Source organism: Capricornis sumatraensis, chromosome 1, assembly GCF_032405125.1.
Source record: "Capricornis sumatraensis isolate serow.1 chromosome 1, serow.2, whole genome shotgun sequence".
Classification (NCBI taxonomy): domain Eukaryota; kingdom Metazoa; phylum Chordata; class Mammalia; order Artiodactyla; family Bovidae; genus Capricornis; species Capricornis sumatraensis.
In genome coordinates, this window is record NC_091069.1 from 191639128 (window position 1) to 191652292 (window position 13165).

The following is a 13165-nucleotide window of genomic DNA, read 5'->3' on the forward strand; positions in this document are numbered from 1 at the left end:
TTACAGAAATATTACAAACCATAAGAAAATATTTCAAACACAGTAATTTCATGTTGGTTTTTTATCTGAACAAAATGGAAAGTTGGGAAACAAAAAAAGCTATTATAAATTACCAACGATGTCAACCTGCATGGCCATTTTTGCTTTTAACAGTTAAGTTAAAAAATTTAGTACAATCTAAAACTTTTGCCCCTTTAGAGACCACGGAGATGGTTTTGCCAGTACTTATTCTAATTTTTTCCTTTTGTACAATTTTTAAACAATTAAAATGCCCAATCTGATTAATTTTCTTCTTTGCACGTTTGCAACTGTCCTAAATTTCAGCTGCAGAATCAAAATTCAGCAAGAAGCCTCTCTTTGAAAAATATTGGCAAATTCTCAGCTTATAAACAATGGACATTTTGATTGCCATGTTTATCTCGATAAATACTGTACAAAAGTTGCTTGCAAATATTAAAACATTTTTTTTTCGTCGCTTGGAGACTAGCTCTAAATATTATTGGTAAAGACTTTTGCAAACTTTCTGCAAAGCTCCTACCGTATCACTAGAACTTTTAAAAAGTTTTGCGTAGTTTTCTTTCCTCCAGATCTATACAAGGTCCATTCCCTCGCCCTCCCCACCTGCCCACCCCAGGTTTTCTCTGTACAAAAATAGTCCCCCCAAAAGAAGTCCAGGATCTCTCATAAAAGTTTTCTTGCCGGCATCGCGGTTTTTGCGTGAGTGTAGATGGGATTGGCGTTTTCTTTTGCAGCTGTCATTTGCTGTGGATGATTTTTTTTTTTCTTTTTTGAGCGTACCGGGTTTTTCTCCATGCTGTTTCTTGCTGTCCTCCATTTCCCTCTTTTTCTTTGAAAATGTCTCCCCCGCCCCTTCCAGTTCACCGTCCGGCCCTCACATGTGCGAGAGGGGCAGTGTGCCGTTAATGGCCGTGCCGGGCACCGGGCCGCTCTGGTAGTGCTGGGACATGTGAAGTCTGCTGGGGGCGGCGGGCTCCGGCACCTCGGCGCCGGGGAGGTACATGCTGATCATGTCCCGGAGGTCCCCGGCTTGGCAGGGCGCCCTGGAGTGGGAAGAAGAGGTAACCACGGGGGGGCTGGAGCTGGCCTCGGACTTCACCACCGAGCCCATGGAGCCAAGCGCCATGCCAGGGGTGCCCTGCTGAGAATAGGACATGCTGTAGGTGGGCGAGCCGTTCATGTAGGTTTGCGAGCTGGTCATAGAGTTGTACTGCAGGGCGCTCACGTCGTAGCGGTGCATGGGCTGCATCTGAGCGGCGCCGTGCGCGTTGAGGCCCGGGTGCTGCGGGTAGCCCAGCTGGTCCTGCATCATGCTGTAGCTGCCGTTGCTCCAGCCGTTCATGTGCGCGTAGCTGTCCATGCGCTGGTTCACGCCCGCGCCCAGGCTGGCGCCCACCCCGACCCCGCTCGCCATGCTGTTGCCGCCCGGGGCGAGCAGCCCTCCCGGCAGTGTGTACTTATCCTTCTTCATGAGCGTCTTGGTTTTCCGCCGGGGCCGGTATTTATAATCCGGGTGCTCCTTCATGTGCAGCGCTCGCAGCCGCTTGGCCTCGTCGATGAACGGCCGCTTCTCTGTCTCGGACAAAAGTTTCCACTCGGCGCCCAAGCGCTTGCTGATCTCCGAGTTGTGCATCTTAGGATTCTCCTGGGCCATCTTGCGCCGCTGCCCGCGGGACCACACCATGAAGGCGTTCATGGGCCGCTTGACTCGGTCCGGGCTGTTCTTCTGGTTGCCGCCCGCCGCCGCCGCGGTGGAGTTGCCGCCGCCGCCGCCGCCGCCCCCCGAAGTTTGCTGCGGGCCCGGCGGCTTCAGCTCCGTCTCCATCATGTTGTACATGCGGGCGCTGTGCGCGGGCCCGGCCCGCCGGCGGCCGCCGACCCTCGGCCCGGCAGGGACTTTGGGGGGCCCGCGGGCGGGGGGCAGAGGAGGAGGGGAGGCGGGCGGGGGTGCCGGGAGCGCAGGGCTCCGCGAGGAAAATCAGGCGAAGAATAATTTGGGGGAAGAAAAGAAAGAGAGAGGCAAACTGGAATCAGGATCAAAAAGCGCTTCCCTCCTCTTCTGGCCGATCCAGCCGCCGCCGATGATTGTTATTATTATTTTTTGGAAAGGCTTAAGCCTGGGGCTCAAACTTCTCTCCCTTTCTCTCTCTCTCTTCTTCTTTCTCTCAGTCCTAGTCTTAAAGAGGCAGCAAACTACTTTCCCCCTTTTGCAAACACTCTCTTCTCTGCCTTGACAACTCCTGATACTTTTTTGAACAAGTTAATAGACAACCATCCATGTGACGGGGGCTGTCAGGGAATAAATGGGTTTCCAGCGACCAATCAGCGCGCGGCGGCTCCTCCACTCGAGCCCAGCCTTGCCGGCGGGTTTTGCATGAAAGGGGGCGGGGCCTGCCGCGCCGCCGGCCTCGCGGGGGAGGCGGGGGGAAGGCGCGAGGGGGAGGGAGGGAGGGGGAGGCGGCTCCCACAGCCTGCCTGCCAGCCACTGAGAAACCTTTGTATCCCCTCTCGCAGCAACAGGTCACACCACACGCCTTTTCGGAGGAAGTGGGTAAACAGCCCTAAGACTACGATATTTTCTTCTTCAAACTTAATCTTGAATTTACTCTTTTGGTGCGGGCTGCTGAAATGAGGAGGGCGCGAGAAGCTGAGGTGGGGGGTGGGGCAAGACAGAGAAGGTGGCTCAGTGAGACTGTCCCACTAATATTTCGGGAAATCAGCGGTGCTGGAGTTGGTATGTCATTGTTCTCCCGCTCCTCCGCACACTTCCCCCAACTCCAGCCGCTCCAGCGCTTCTCCCTAAGCTGGCTTCTCCGCTCGCCCTGCTCGCTCCACGGGCACCGACACTCGCTCGCCCCCTTCTCACACTGTCCCGACAAGAAGTTCTGTCCTCAAAATCTTCTTGCTTCCGCGTAGTGTGCTCTCTCTCTCTCTTTTTTAAAATAAAGCCTGCTCCGACTGTGCGGCTGCCTCTAGAGCTGAGGTCAGACCAGGCCTGTGTGAGCAGCCGAATCCACCCTCTTCCCGGCCCAGCTCAGCCCGCGGGGCAGGAAACCACAGGCTGGTCCTCACCCTAGCCACAGCTCCCACCCGTCTTCCTCCACTCAGTCCGTGCAAAAGGGGACGCTCGTCCTCTCTCCCCATTCTCCTAAGCTCCCCGCCCCCACCCCTCCCCTGCCCCAAAGAGGGATCTCAGTGGAGCCGGGTTCCAAAGAGGGGCTGGGGGGAAGAAAAAGATCAACAGAAGGGCCCTGAGAAGTGCAGCCTATGGGGGAGGGTAGTCTCAACTTCCTGGCTTCCCCCGGCACTGCTTGGAGGTGGCTTTTGAACCGCACTCACAAACTCCCTCCCACGCAGAGTTCCCAGGACTCCCGCAGAACAAGCCCTGGCATTTCCCCCACTGACTTCTACCGCGGTGGCCGCATCGCCCCGGCAGCCTGGGTCTGGGCTGCCCTCGAAGGGGGTTCTGGGCCTGGGAGGCGGTGCAGGTGCAGGCCAGGCAAGGCAAGGCAAGAGGAAGGCGACCTGGTCTGGAGAAGGGAGCGAACCCGGCCAGGCCCGGGCTGGAGGAGGATGGGATTGGCGGCGGGAGTAGGGGCTCAGGAATCCTGCCCTCCCAGGACCCAAGAGGGTAATTTTAGCCCCTCTCCCATTGTCGCGACGTAAAGATTTCAATAGGTAGGCGCTCAATGCGCAGAGCAATGGCAGCACGTCCGTTACAAATAGGTAGTTTTGTTTCTCTTGTTGTCGCTACACGGAGTCAAACAAAGCCCCGTCTAAGTTTCCTTCCACTCTCTTGTTGGGATCTTTGTGGCTAAAATGCACTTGACTACAAAGCGGGGGGGGCGGCGGGAGGAGATGAAAACAAAACAAAACAAAAAAAAACAAAACCTGATGCCATTTCTTTTTTATAAAGGGCTTAAACCATCAGGGTTACTTATTTTCTTTCTTCTATAACACTCTCTCCGCCTCCCTCCTCCCCTGATCTACCCTTACTCACCCAAAGAAAATGTACTGAATAGTATCTGTCGGCCACGTTCCATTTATTATCTTTACAAAACTGTGCATTGTTTTGTTCCTTACTAACCTTCTTCCCATAACCTACCCCCCCACCCCCACCCCCCACTCCAGCTTCCCGATCCCTGCCTTCCCAGGCTTTTCTGTTCTATTCAAACTCAAGTCTGCTCACTGGAAACCCAGAAAAGTTGTGGAAAAGTTGCAGACTTTTCTTAGTAAATTATTATTCCAATCAGCCTCTCCTACCCTTGCAGTTTCTCTTATTAGCACTTAAGTTATGATTAGTTTTAGTTATCAGGAATCCGGGAAGGATGATGCTAGTTCGAAAACATACACACTAACTCTTCGAAACAAAGCAGAACCTTCTGTTTTAAAGTCTTTAAAGTTTTTCTGTTTATTCGAGGTGTAATATTAAGCTAAACAGAGACCTGGAGTTAGGAAAGAGAAAAGGTTGAGAGGATCTGGGTAACAGAAGGCGGCCACCGGCTTTTCAGCGCGTCTGGTTTCAGGGATGTGGCTGGTGCGCCCCCTACTGGTGGATTCGCTTTTCCAAGACTATTGCTTTTACCTTTAAAATAAGGTGTTTGGAAATAAAGAAAAAAAAATGAGGGGGATGGGAGTGAGAGCAAACTAATTGCACGTAATCTAAACAAAAGAAAAGTTAACATGTCGTATAAGCTATGGAACCAAATAACAAGAATCGGATTTAATTTGCTTAGCTTAGAAATGTACATATAACCTCGAGATAAGTGGGAGGTTAAACCAGGGAAAAAAATAGGTACAAATTATGAGATTCAACATATGAATGAATTGTGATTGTCCAGACGCCATGAAGGGCAGGCCAAGCATTCACTTTATGATTGTGTATGCATTGGTCTGCGCTTAATAGCATTATTGGAAAACTAAAAAAAAAAAAAAAAAAAGGTTATGGATAATTAAGTTTGAAGAAAAAAAATACAAGGGGTTGATGTGGATAATGGTGTATATGTATTAAATACTAATAATGGATAGTTATAGAAGCAAATGTTATTAATCTCTCTCAAGGGTAGTAGTAAGAGGCACAAATTTTTCCTTGGTATGATATGTAAAAGCTTTTATACATTCTCAGATGCATGTGTTTGTGCCTGAACTCTATAATAATGCATTTAAGAGGTTAAAGGGGCTAGCTAGGTCTTTTGTTAATTGCTTTTATCATATAAATAAGCTATGGAAATACTTTACAATTGTGTTATCATTGGTTGCATTTATTTACAGCTTTATTTTAATTAAGCCTGCTGTACTTATCAAGGCAATAAACTAACTGTGGCTGGCGTTTATGCATAATAATGTGCTATGAAAATAAGATTAAAGAAGATGGTGATAGCAGAAACAATTTTCTCATTAGATTTTTTAGAACATACACATTAAAAAAATCAGATCACCGGCCACTCTATTTCAATCCAGCACCATCACTGGGCCCTAAATATAATAATAACTATAACAATCATAATAGATGACAGAAGCAGCCCGGCTTTAGGCTTCTAACAGACGGCTACAGTACTAATAACAATACACCATTGACTACTGAGGAATCAAAATAAGACTTGGAAGAGGGTGTTTCATCCTCTGAGAATTTAAAATGTTGCCACTGGCACAGTTTATGAAAATGTAAAAGTGCTTAATCTAAAGATAGTGTAACATTTCCCTTCCTTGGGTACCAAAAAGCTGCACACTTTCAGAGTAAGCTTAAATATTAAGAATCCTTAATGCCCAGGATACTTTGATTCGATTTTGTTTTATTATAGGCCCCAACTCCAAATCCTTAACTGATTAAGTGTAACTCAGTTTTCTTTTTAAATCTTTTGCATTCATATTTCCCTCCTGAACTCCCGCATCCCTCCTCAAGTGTTATATCTGAAGACAACTAACAATTTTGTGGAGATGGGGGACTGTAGACTTATTTTTTCTCCTTAGTGGCAAATAGAGGTTTAACTTGCAGTAATTAGGTGAGAACTAGCCAGGCATCTTACTATTATGATGCTTGTTAAAAAACGCTTCTTTTCTGCATCTGCATTTGAGTGTGTTCCCCTCCTCTCTTAATCTTCTTATGGAAATGAAGGCAAACGGCAGGGAACCTGCAGAGTCTTGGAGAATGTCCTTGTTAACTGGAATTTCTCAGCATTGCTAATTAGCAGAGTTTGACGACCACCAGTATTGGGGGGAAAGCTCTGTTTAACCACTCACAAACCATTCCGAGGAAGAGCAGACTAATTTTATTTTGTAATTAAAATCTGAAAAGGGCCCTATTTGACAGTTAGGGCTATGAGAGTTTTATCTCCCCGTGAAATAATTACTGCCTTGATAACTCAATTTTCTGAAAAATGTCAACTGTGGGTTCCAAAAGTTTTAATTTCATTACGTAAGGGAAAAAAAGAGAGAAAAATAGAAGAAAATGTACAGAAAGGATTTCTAATTCTGGAACTGGTTAAATATATTAGGAGCTAGATTTGGCCAAATGAAGGTTTTTTTTTTTCTTCTTCTTCTTCTTTTAAATCATGTTTCCTTCGAATCCTAACCTTCTAACCAGCTCCAGGGAAAGTGACCATGCCAGTGATCATACTGGAGTGAAAGAGATCACACCAGCAGTGTGGGAAGTAAGAAGCGAATACAACTAAAAAGAGAAGTACGGCAAGCCAAGGAAAGTTCCTGACTTTAAAATCCAAAAATAAAGGAAGGTTTTCAGTGTTTGGGACAACACTGGTGCAGTCTGGTAAGATGAGATTTTATTGACATTTAGCTCCCAACGCAAGAAAAAAGAAAACTGAGAATTATAAAGTAAGGAAGCTGGTATAAGTCAATTTTTAAAATGCTTCCTTCCTTCCCCCTTCCAAACTGCAAAAAACCTCAGTCACTCCAAACTGGATCATGCCACAAGACTTTCAAAATGATCAACACTTGATTCTCCAAGATTTATCAAACAAAATGAAGGTAAAGAAAGAAACGTATTAGAGGATTTTTTTTTTCCTTAAAAAAAGCACCATATACTTCCCCAGAACATCGATAAAGAATAGTCTGGAAAAAGTTAGAATGCTGAAAGGAAGAGCAAAAATTAGGATAGAATTGTCCTGTTACCAAACTTCATTTGCTTTAGGTTGTGAAAGGGTCCCTCACAGGAAGGAAATCCAAGAGGGGGATACTTCAATTTTAATAAAGCAATTTTCAAAATGATAAAAACTTTCACCTGTATTTCCCCCGTTTTCTTCCTATTGGCAAACTTGTCAGGTTTTGGAAGTGCGGAGGATTACTGACAGCAACAGAAACAATAAATGTTTATAGCTGATACAAAGGACTAGCGTATACCTCTACCTCTTTTTATTTACTAAGGCATAGATATGCATGTAGAGGCATGACAGAGTGACAAGTTTAAATTGCTTAATCATATTTTTTTCTTCTTGTCTGTCCCTTCAGCACCTTGCATTTAATTTTCAGAAGTGGTATTACACATAACAAATGAATAAGGGGATAACAAATGCTATTTCAGTCCAGACCCAATTTCACCAAATAATTTCACTCAAGAGCTGTAAGGACCCTTGAAACCTAAGGAATGCAGGGCTACTCTGCATCCAGTTCCTTTTTATACTCATTTCTTTCATCTAATTCCCTCTGATGAAATAAATACATTTTAAAAAGAACCCAATTGTTATAAAACTAAATATATTTCCCCTTTCAAATTACAGCAACAGAGTTATATATAATCACTTATGTATGTCTTTAGGGTTGTATATAATAATATATTGCTTATAGTATATATATATATATATATATATATATACACACACACACACACACATCCCTGTACATTCCAGCTTAAATATTTTCTGGAAAATATTTAACACGATTTCACAATTTCATTTCTATTCCTGAATTATCAAGCAATTTTAACGTAGGATTCAGTCTCTGTACTGCAGCTATTGTTCAGGGAAAAATTCAGTGTGGCCATTAAATAATCTAATTATTAAAATAGAAATTCTCTTTTTAAAAAGACAAACTGAAAATTTAAAGGCTGCCATTCTAGGGGAGAATGGATACAGGTATGTGTGTGGCTGAATCCCTTTGCTGCGCACCTGACACTATTGCGACATTGTAAATCAGCTACATTCCAATACAACATAAAAAGTTTAATTAAAAATAAGTAAACAGCTGCCTCCAGTGGTTTTCATTTGCACTGAAAAAAAAACGAACCTCTGATTTTGATATTAAATTTAGGAGAAGCAAATGAAAAATAAAAATCAGCATATAGATCACCAAGAACTGCAAATGGCCCAGAAAACACATGGGCCTTTTCCCACCCTAAATCATTGCTTCTGAGTCTAAATATGTATCTCCCTGATTGACCATACTATCTCATGCAATTAATCATACCAAAGGAACAGGGTTTCCTTAGAATCCTAATTTTCCAGTGACTAGGATTGTTGCCCCCATTTTGGGAAAAACGATTGTCTCAAATTCTCCAAATGTGATTATTTCAGTTGACTATGACTACAACTTTTATGTGAAAAACAAATCTAAGTCCTCCTTAAAGTTTCTCTAGACCATATTAAATGACTCATAAATGACACCAAAGTGTGGGCTGGGCTCCTCACAGCCTTCACCGGCAGCCCACCAAGCAGAGAGAACATCTTTCCCTTAGCCTGGTCCCTTCCAAGCTATAGCAGTGGGGTTTAATTTCCTTCTGTTTGGAGATCTCATGGTGCACACTGCTCCTGTGTTACCTGCAAAATCCGCTTTCCAGAAGTACAATCAGGCATAATACAAATTCCCCAAGAGTGACAACTCAACAACCTCACAAGGCAGAGGTGTCTGACACCCCAAAAAGCAAGTTGGGGGAAGAAAGATCTGCTTAATTAAGGTATGTGTGAGGGATAGGAGTACTAGCAAAGGAAAAGGAATTAAGACTTTCACCTGTTTCCATGAAAATACAATGAAAGCAAACCATTGGAAAAAACAAACAAACACCATACAATCACCATCAGCTCTAAACAAAACTGTTATCCACTTTTGCTCCAAGATTTGCAGCAACATCTAGCCCTGGGAAGCACTGTAAATGAAAGTGCACACCCATACTGGATGGACTGGCATCTTTAAGGCCTCCCCTCTACATCTGGAGTACTCTCCCCAAAGCTCTTCTCCTCTCAAAAGAAATATCTGAAGAGTCTGCCTTCCCAGGGGCCCACTTCTCCTCAAGCCCTAGCGCCCCTGCTTCCAGACCTGGCTTAGGCTCAGATGAAGTTGGGCTTCCAAATCCATCCCAACGGAATTCTCAGATCGCTAGCCTGATAATCTTTAAAGGCTCCTTCGGAGCTGGGGCTCTGACTTTTATCTCCCTTTCCACACTTCTTTCCTTTTTGCAGGCTCTCCTTACTCCTTTTGCCTCCTGCCCCACCCCCCTCCTTAATTTGAAGATCATTGACACGATAGGCTGTAATGAGTCCTTCAGAAACTGTTATGATCTACGGTGACAATCTCTGCACCTAATTCACAGATTATTGACAAGCACTGTGGGCTCAGTGGTGTCAAGTTGTACTTGTAGTTTCAACACCCTTCAGCAACCCACATAGCAGCTGGGCCCTGGATTAGGACCCACAGTCTGGCAGCACTTATCTGCCCACTGAGTGGTGGAGAGGTGAGTATCTGTCTATACCTCAGCTCCTGTCCAAGCTGGGCTGTTCTTTCTCCCTGGTTCCCTGTCTGTCTCAGGGTTGGATCAAGTGAACTTAAAGATCTTCAAAGTTTAAAGACAAAATAAAAGAGCAAACAATAATAAATGAAGGTTCATCCTTATAATCTTGGTTTTAATAATCATTTTCTACACTCCCAAATAGCTACCAAACTCCGAGCCTCATATAATGGCTTTCAGAAAGAGGGTTTGTATTCACCAGGAAAGGTGTGAGGGATGGAGGGGAGAGGGGTCTGAGGATTTGGCACCCAGTGGGCCCAAAGCTAGGCCAGCCCATCCTCCTGGATCGCCCTCAGAAACGGACAAGATTGACTACTTACAAAGCAGGGGCTCAGCCAACAGATGCAGGCTCTGGCCTGGACACTGGGACAAGAGACCAAAAATGTCCGCCCCGCCCCTAAAGGGCACTTTGCTCCTGCAGAGAAAACGCAGCGGGTTGCCATCGTTGTGGCTTTGCCTGCTACTAAGGAGTCAGTCGCTGCCTTCTCCCCAGGCCCCAACGATGCGAGGCTGCTTTCCTGCTTGCCAGCGTGGGGCGTGAGATTCCTGCAGGGGCTGAGGCTGCCTGAAACCACAGCAATGACACTGTGCTGGGAGAGCTGGGTGGTATTTCCAGGCTTAGGCCACCCACTTGTTCAGTTTTTTTTCCTAAACTTGGGGCTGTGCTTTCTCCCTGGGTCCTGGGAATTTGGGGGCTCACTGCTTGCTCTCTTGCAGCCAGGTGCAGCTCCTTCCCTAGACTTCTCCCAGTAGGCTGGGACCCCCGCGGGGCAGAAGTGGTGGTGGGAGGGGGCCCGAGTGCGCATTTGTGTGTGTGTGTGTGTGTGTGAGAGAGAGAGAGAGAGAGAGAGAGAAATCTTGGCCTCTGCTTTTGCAAATTCTACATCACTTCCGAACAGCAAGCATATATCTAGCCCCTTTAGCTGGTCACCTCCAAGATTCTGGTCACCTCCAAGATTCTGGTCACCTCCAAGATTCTGCTGGTTTTGTCCTCCCTACTCCTTAGGCAGCCTTGGACCGCGGCTGTCAGAGCACAGTTTGTCACCTTAACGAGGTTGGCATGAAAGTTTGCCCAGACTTAATATTTCTGTAATGGGGACTAGACTTTCAGTGAAGCAAAGTGTGGGGCAGGGGAAAGTGGGGAGGGAAAAGGCTGCTTGCCTGTCATTTCCATAGAATTCCAGGTAAAAACTGAATAAAAACCTTGAATCTCTTTCTGCCACTGTTTCTGAACTCACGTACTGAGAAACATAAACCAAGATTTGATTCTGGAATCAGGGAGAGAAAATATCTCTCATCTCGCCCAACAGCAATTTCCCTGAAAACACAATCTCAGATCTGCTGACTGTGGGAGGTGAGAACAAAGGTAAGATCAACGTTAAAAACAACTTGTGTAGCCACAGTATTAATTTTTAAAAGTAATTCTATTATGAAAATTAAGCTAGTTTCCTTCAATAGGCAAACTTACAGCAAGCAAGCAAGCGTTAAACTTCTTAAGGTTTTCATCTAAAAGTTAGAATTGTAAGTACAATCCTCAAGAACCATATCACTAAACACCTTGCTGAGATCATGTGTGTTCATTTAGCACACACATCGTTTCAGTTTGATCTAACACCTAAACAAACCCATGTTTCCCCACTGTTTTAAATTCAGAGGATGTGTCATTTTTATAGTTATCTTTCTGAAAGATTTCAAAGTGTACCTTTGCCCTCACTCCCAAACCAAAGAAAAAGTCAAAGCTCTTTCTTATGTAGACAGGTAGTTTTTGAAAGTGCAAAAAAATACTCCTCTTCCCCTAGGATGATTTGGATTCCTAGTCAATGAAAATGCTGAATTTCAAAAGAAAATACTCTTTACCGCCGGCACAGCTTTCCTGGAATCTTACAGGTCGGGGTGGGGGTTGGGGGGTAGTGAAGAGAGAGGGAGAAGTATCAGGCACCTGTTTCTTAGAGAATACCTGGAATTCAAGTGCGAGCCGGAAAAGGAAAAGTTTGATCAAGATTGGTCTGGGGGAATGGAAACATTCAAAGAAGAGATTGGTCTTTTAATTACACTCTGAAAATAAATTTTTAAAGGGGCAAGTTATTTCGTTTAGTCAGAGACTCTGTTACTACATGTGAAGAACCTCTTAGGGCAACAAGATGCTGTTGACAACGTCAATACAGCACGCAACAGCATCTTTTTTTTTTTTTTAATGTGTACAGAACGTGAGAGGTAACTTTTGGTTGGTTCTCCACTACTACAGAGGAAAATCCTCTTTGTCTCTCTTTAAAATCATGCTTCTGTACCTGTTTTACTCTCGCTGAATCTTTAAAGAGAGTTCCAAACCCAGACGGGGGATAGGATGTGGCTGCCGGGATGTGAGGAGGGAGAATAGATTCGTCTTTATTTTTTATTGAATTAAAATTGTGTTATCTCCTTTTAGCTTTTTTTTTGAATTAAACTTATATTATCTTTCAAAGATACAAGAACTTGTTTCCTGGTCCCATCTCCTTTTCGGACGGTAATAAAGCATGTTATCTTTAACCCCAGAGCAAGGTTCTAGCGATTTCCAGGACTGGCACTGCGCAGCTCCGACTGTGTCCAACAGGGGGCGCTGGGCTCGAACCTGCGCGGCGGCTCAGCGGCCGCTTCATATCAGAGCCGGGTTCTAGCCCCTGAAGGCGAGAGCCGCTCACGGGGTCGAGTACAGAGCTTTAGTCTTCGTGGATAAAAAGAGATTAAAGGCTAAATTCTTTTTTGGGGTGTGTGTGTGTGCGCGTGTGTGTGTGTGTGTATGTGTGTGTGTGTATGTGTGTGTGTGTGGCGGGGGTTTATCAATTTTAACCAACTACGAAAATGTAGAGCTTTTTATCCTTTGATGTTCTATATAAAGAGACTCCTATCGGTGGGGGAATTACATGGTTTCTGAGCCAACACTGCAGCTACAGTGTGAGGGAAATTATTTAATTAAAAATATATTTTTCCATCTGTTCACATGATCTTTTTAGAAGTACTTAAAAAGCTGACACTGATCCCTTTTGGCCTGTTCACCCTGCCCCAAGTTTCAAATACTTTAGCTATTTCGAAGGCCCTTCTATTAATTTGAAGGGGAAAAAAGAGACCCAAATATTTAAATCCCCCAAAACAGTTACTCCTCTGCATCCTTTTTTTACCATTTTTTTTCTTTAAATAGGGACTTTTATGTGATTGACACATTTCACGTTGCCTATTCTGCAAAGCTAGATATAAATGACAAGAAGCGATTCTAAAAAAATTTTTTTGATGTTGGACTACATAACGCCCAAGTGTAAAATGAAATCTAAATAAAATTGTAATCCACCCACCCCCACCCTAACTTAAAAAAAAAAAAACCTTCACCTGTATTTAAATAGCGTGTCTTTAATTACAGCAGTTGGGGATGCATGAGGCTGA

The 13165-nt window shown here is 44.7% G+C and overlaps 1 protein-coding gene across 1 annotated transcript; it reads right to left on the reverse strand.

The window, feature by feature from the left end:
• Positions 1-892: 892 nt before the first annotated feature.
• Positions 893-1855, reverse strand: SOX2 (SRY-box transcription factor 2). The gene has a single exon (XM_068983244.1). It carries the CDS (start codon positions 1853-1855, stop codon positions 893-895), a length of 963 nt encoding a protein of 320 aa, XP_068839345.1.
• Between the last annotated feature and the right edge of the window lie 11310 nt (positions 1856-13165).

Excerpts from the sequence above, each read along its gene's own strand:
- SOX2 (XM_068983244.1), bottom strand. The coding sequence starts at position 1,855 with ATGTACAACATGATGGAGACGGAGCTGAAGCCGCCGGGCCCGCAGCAA.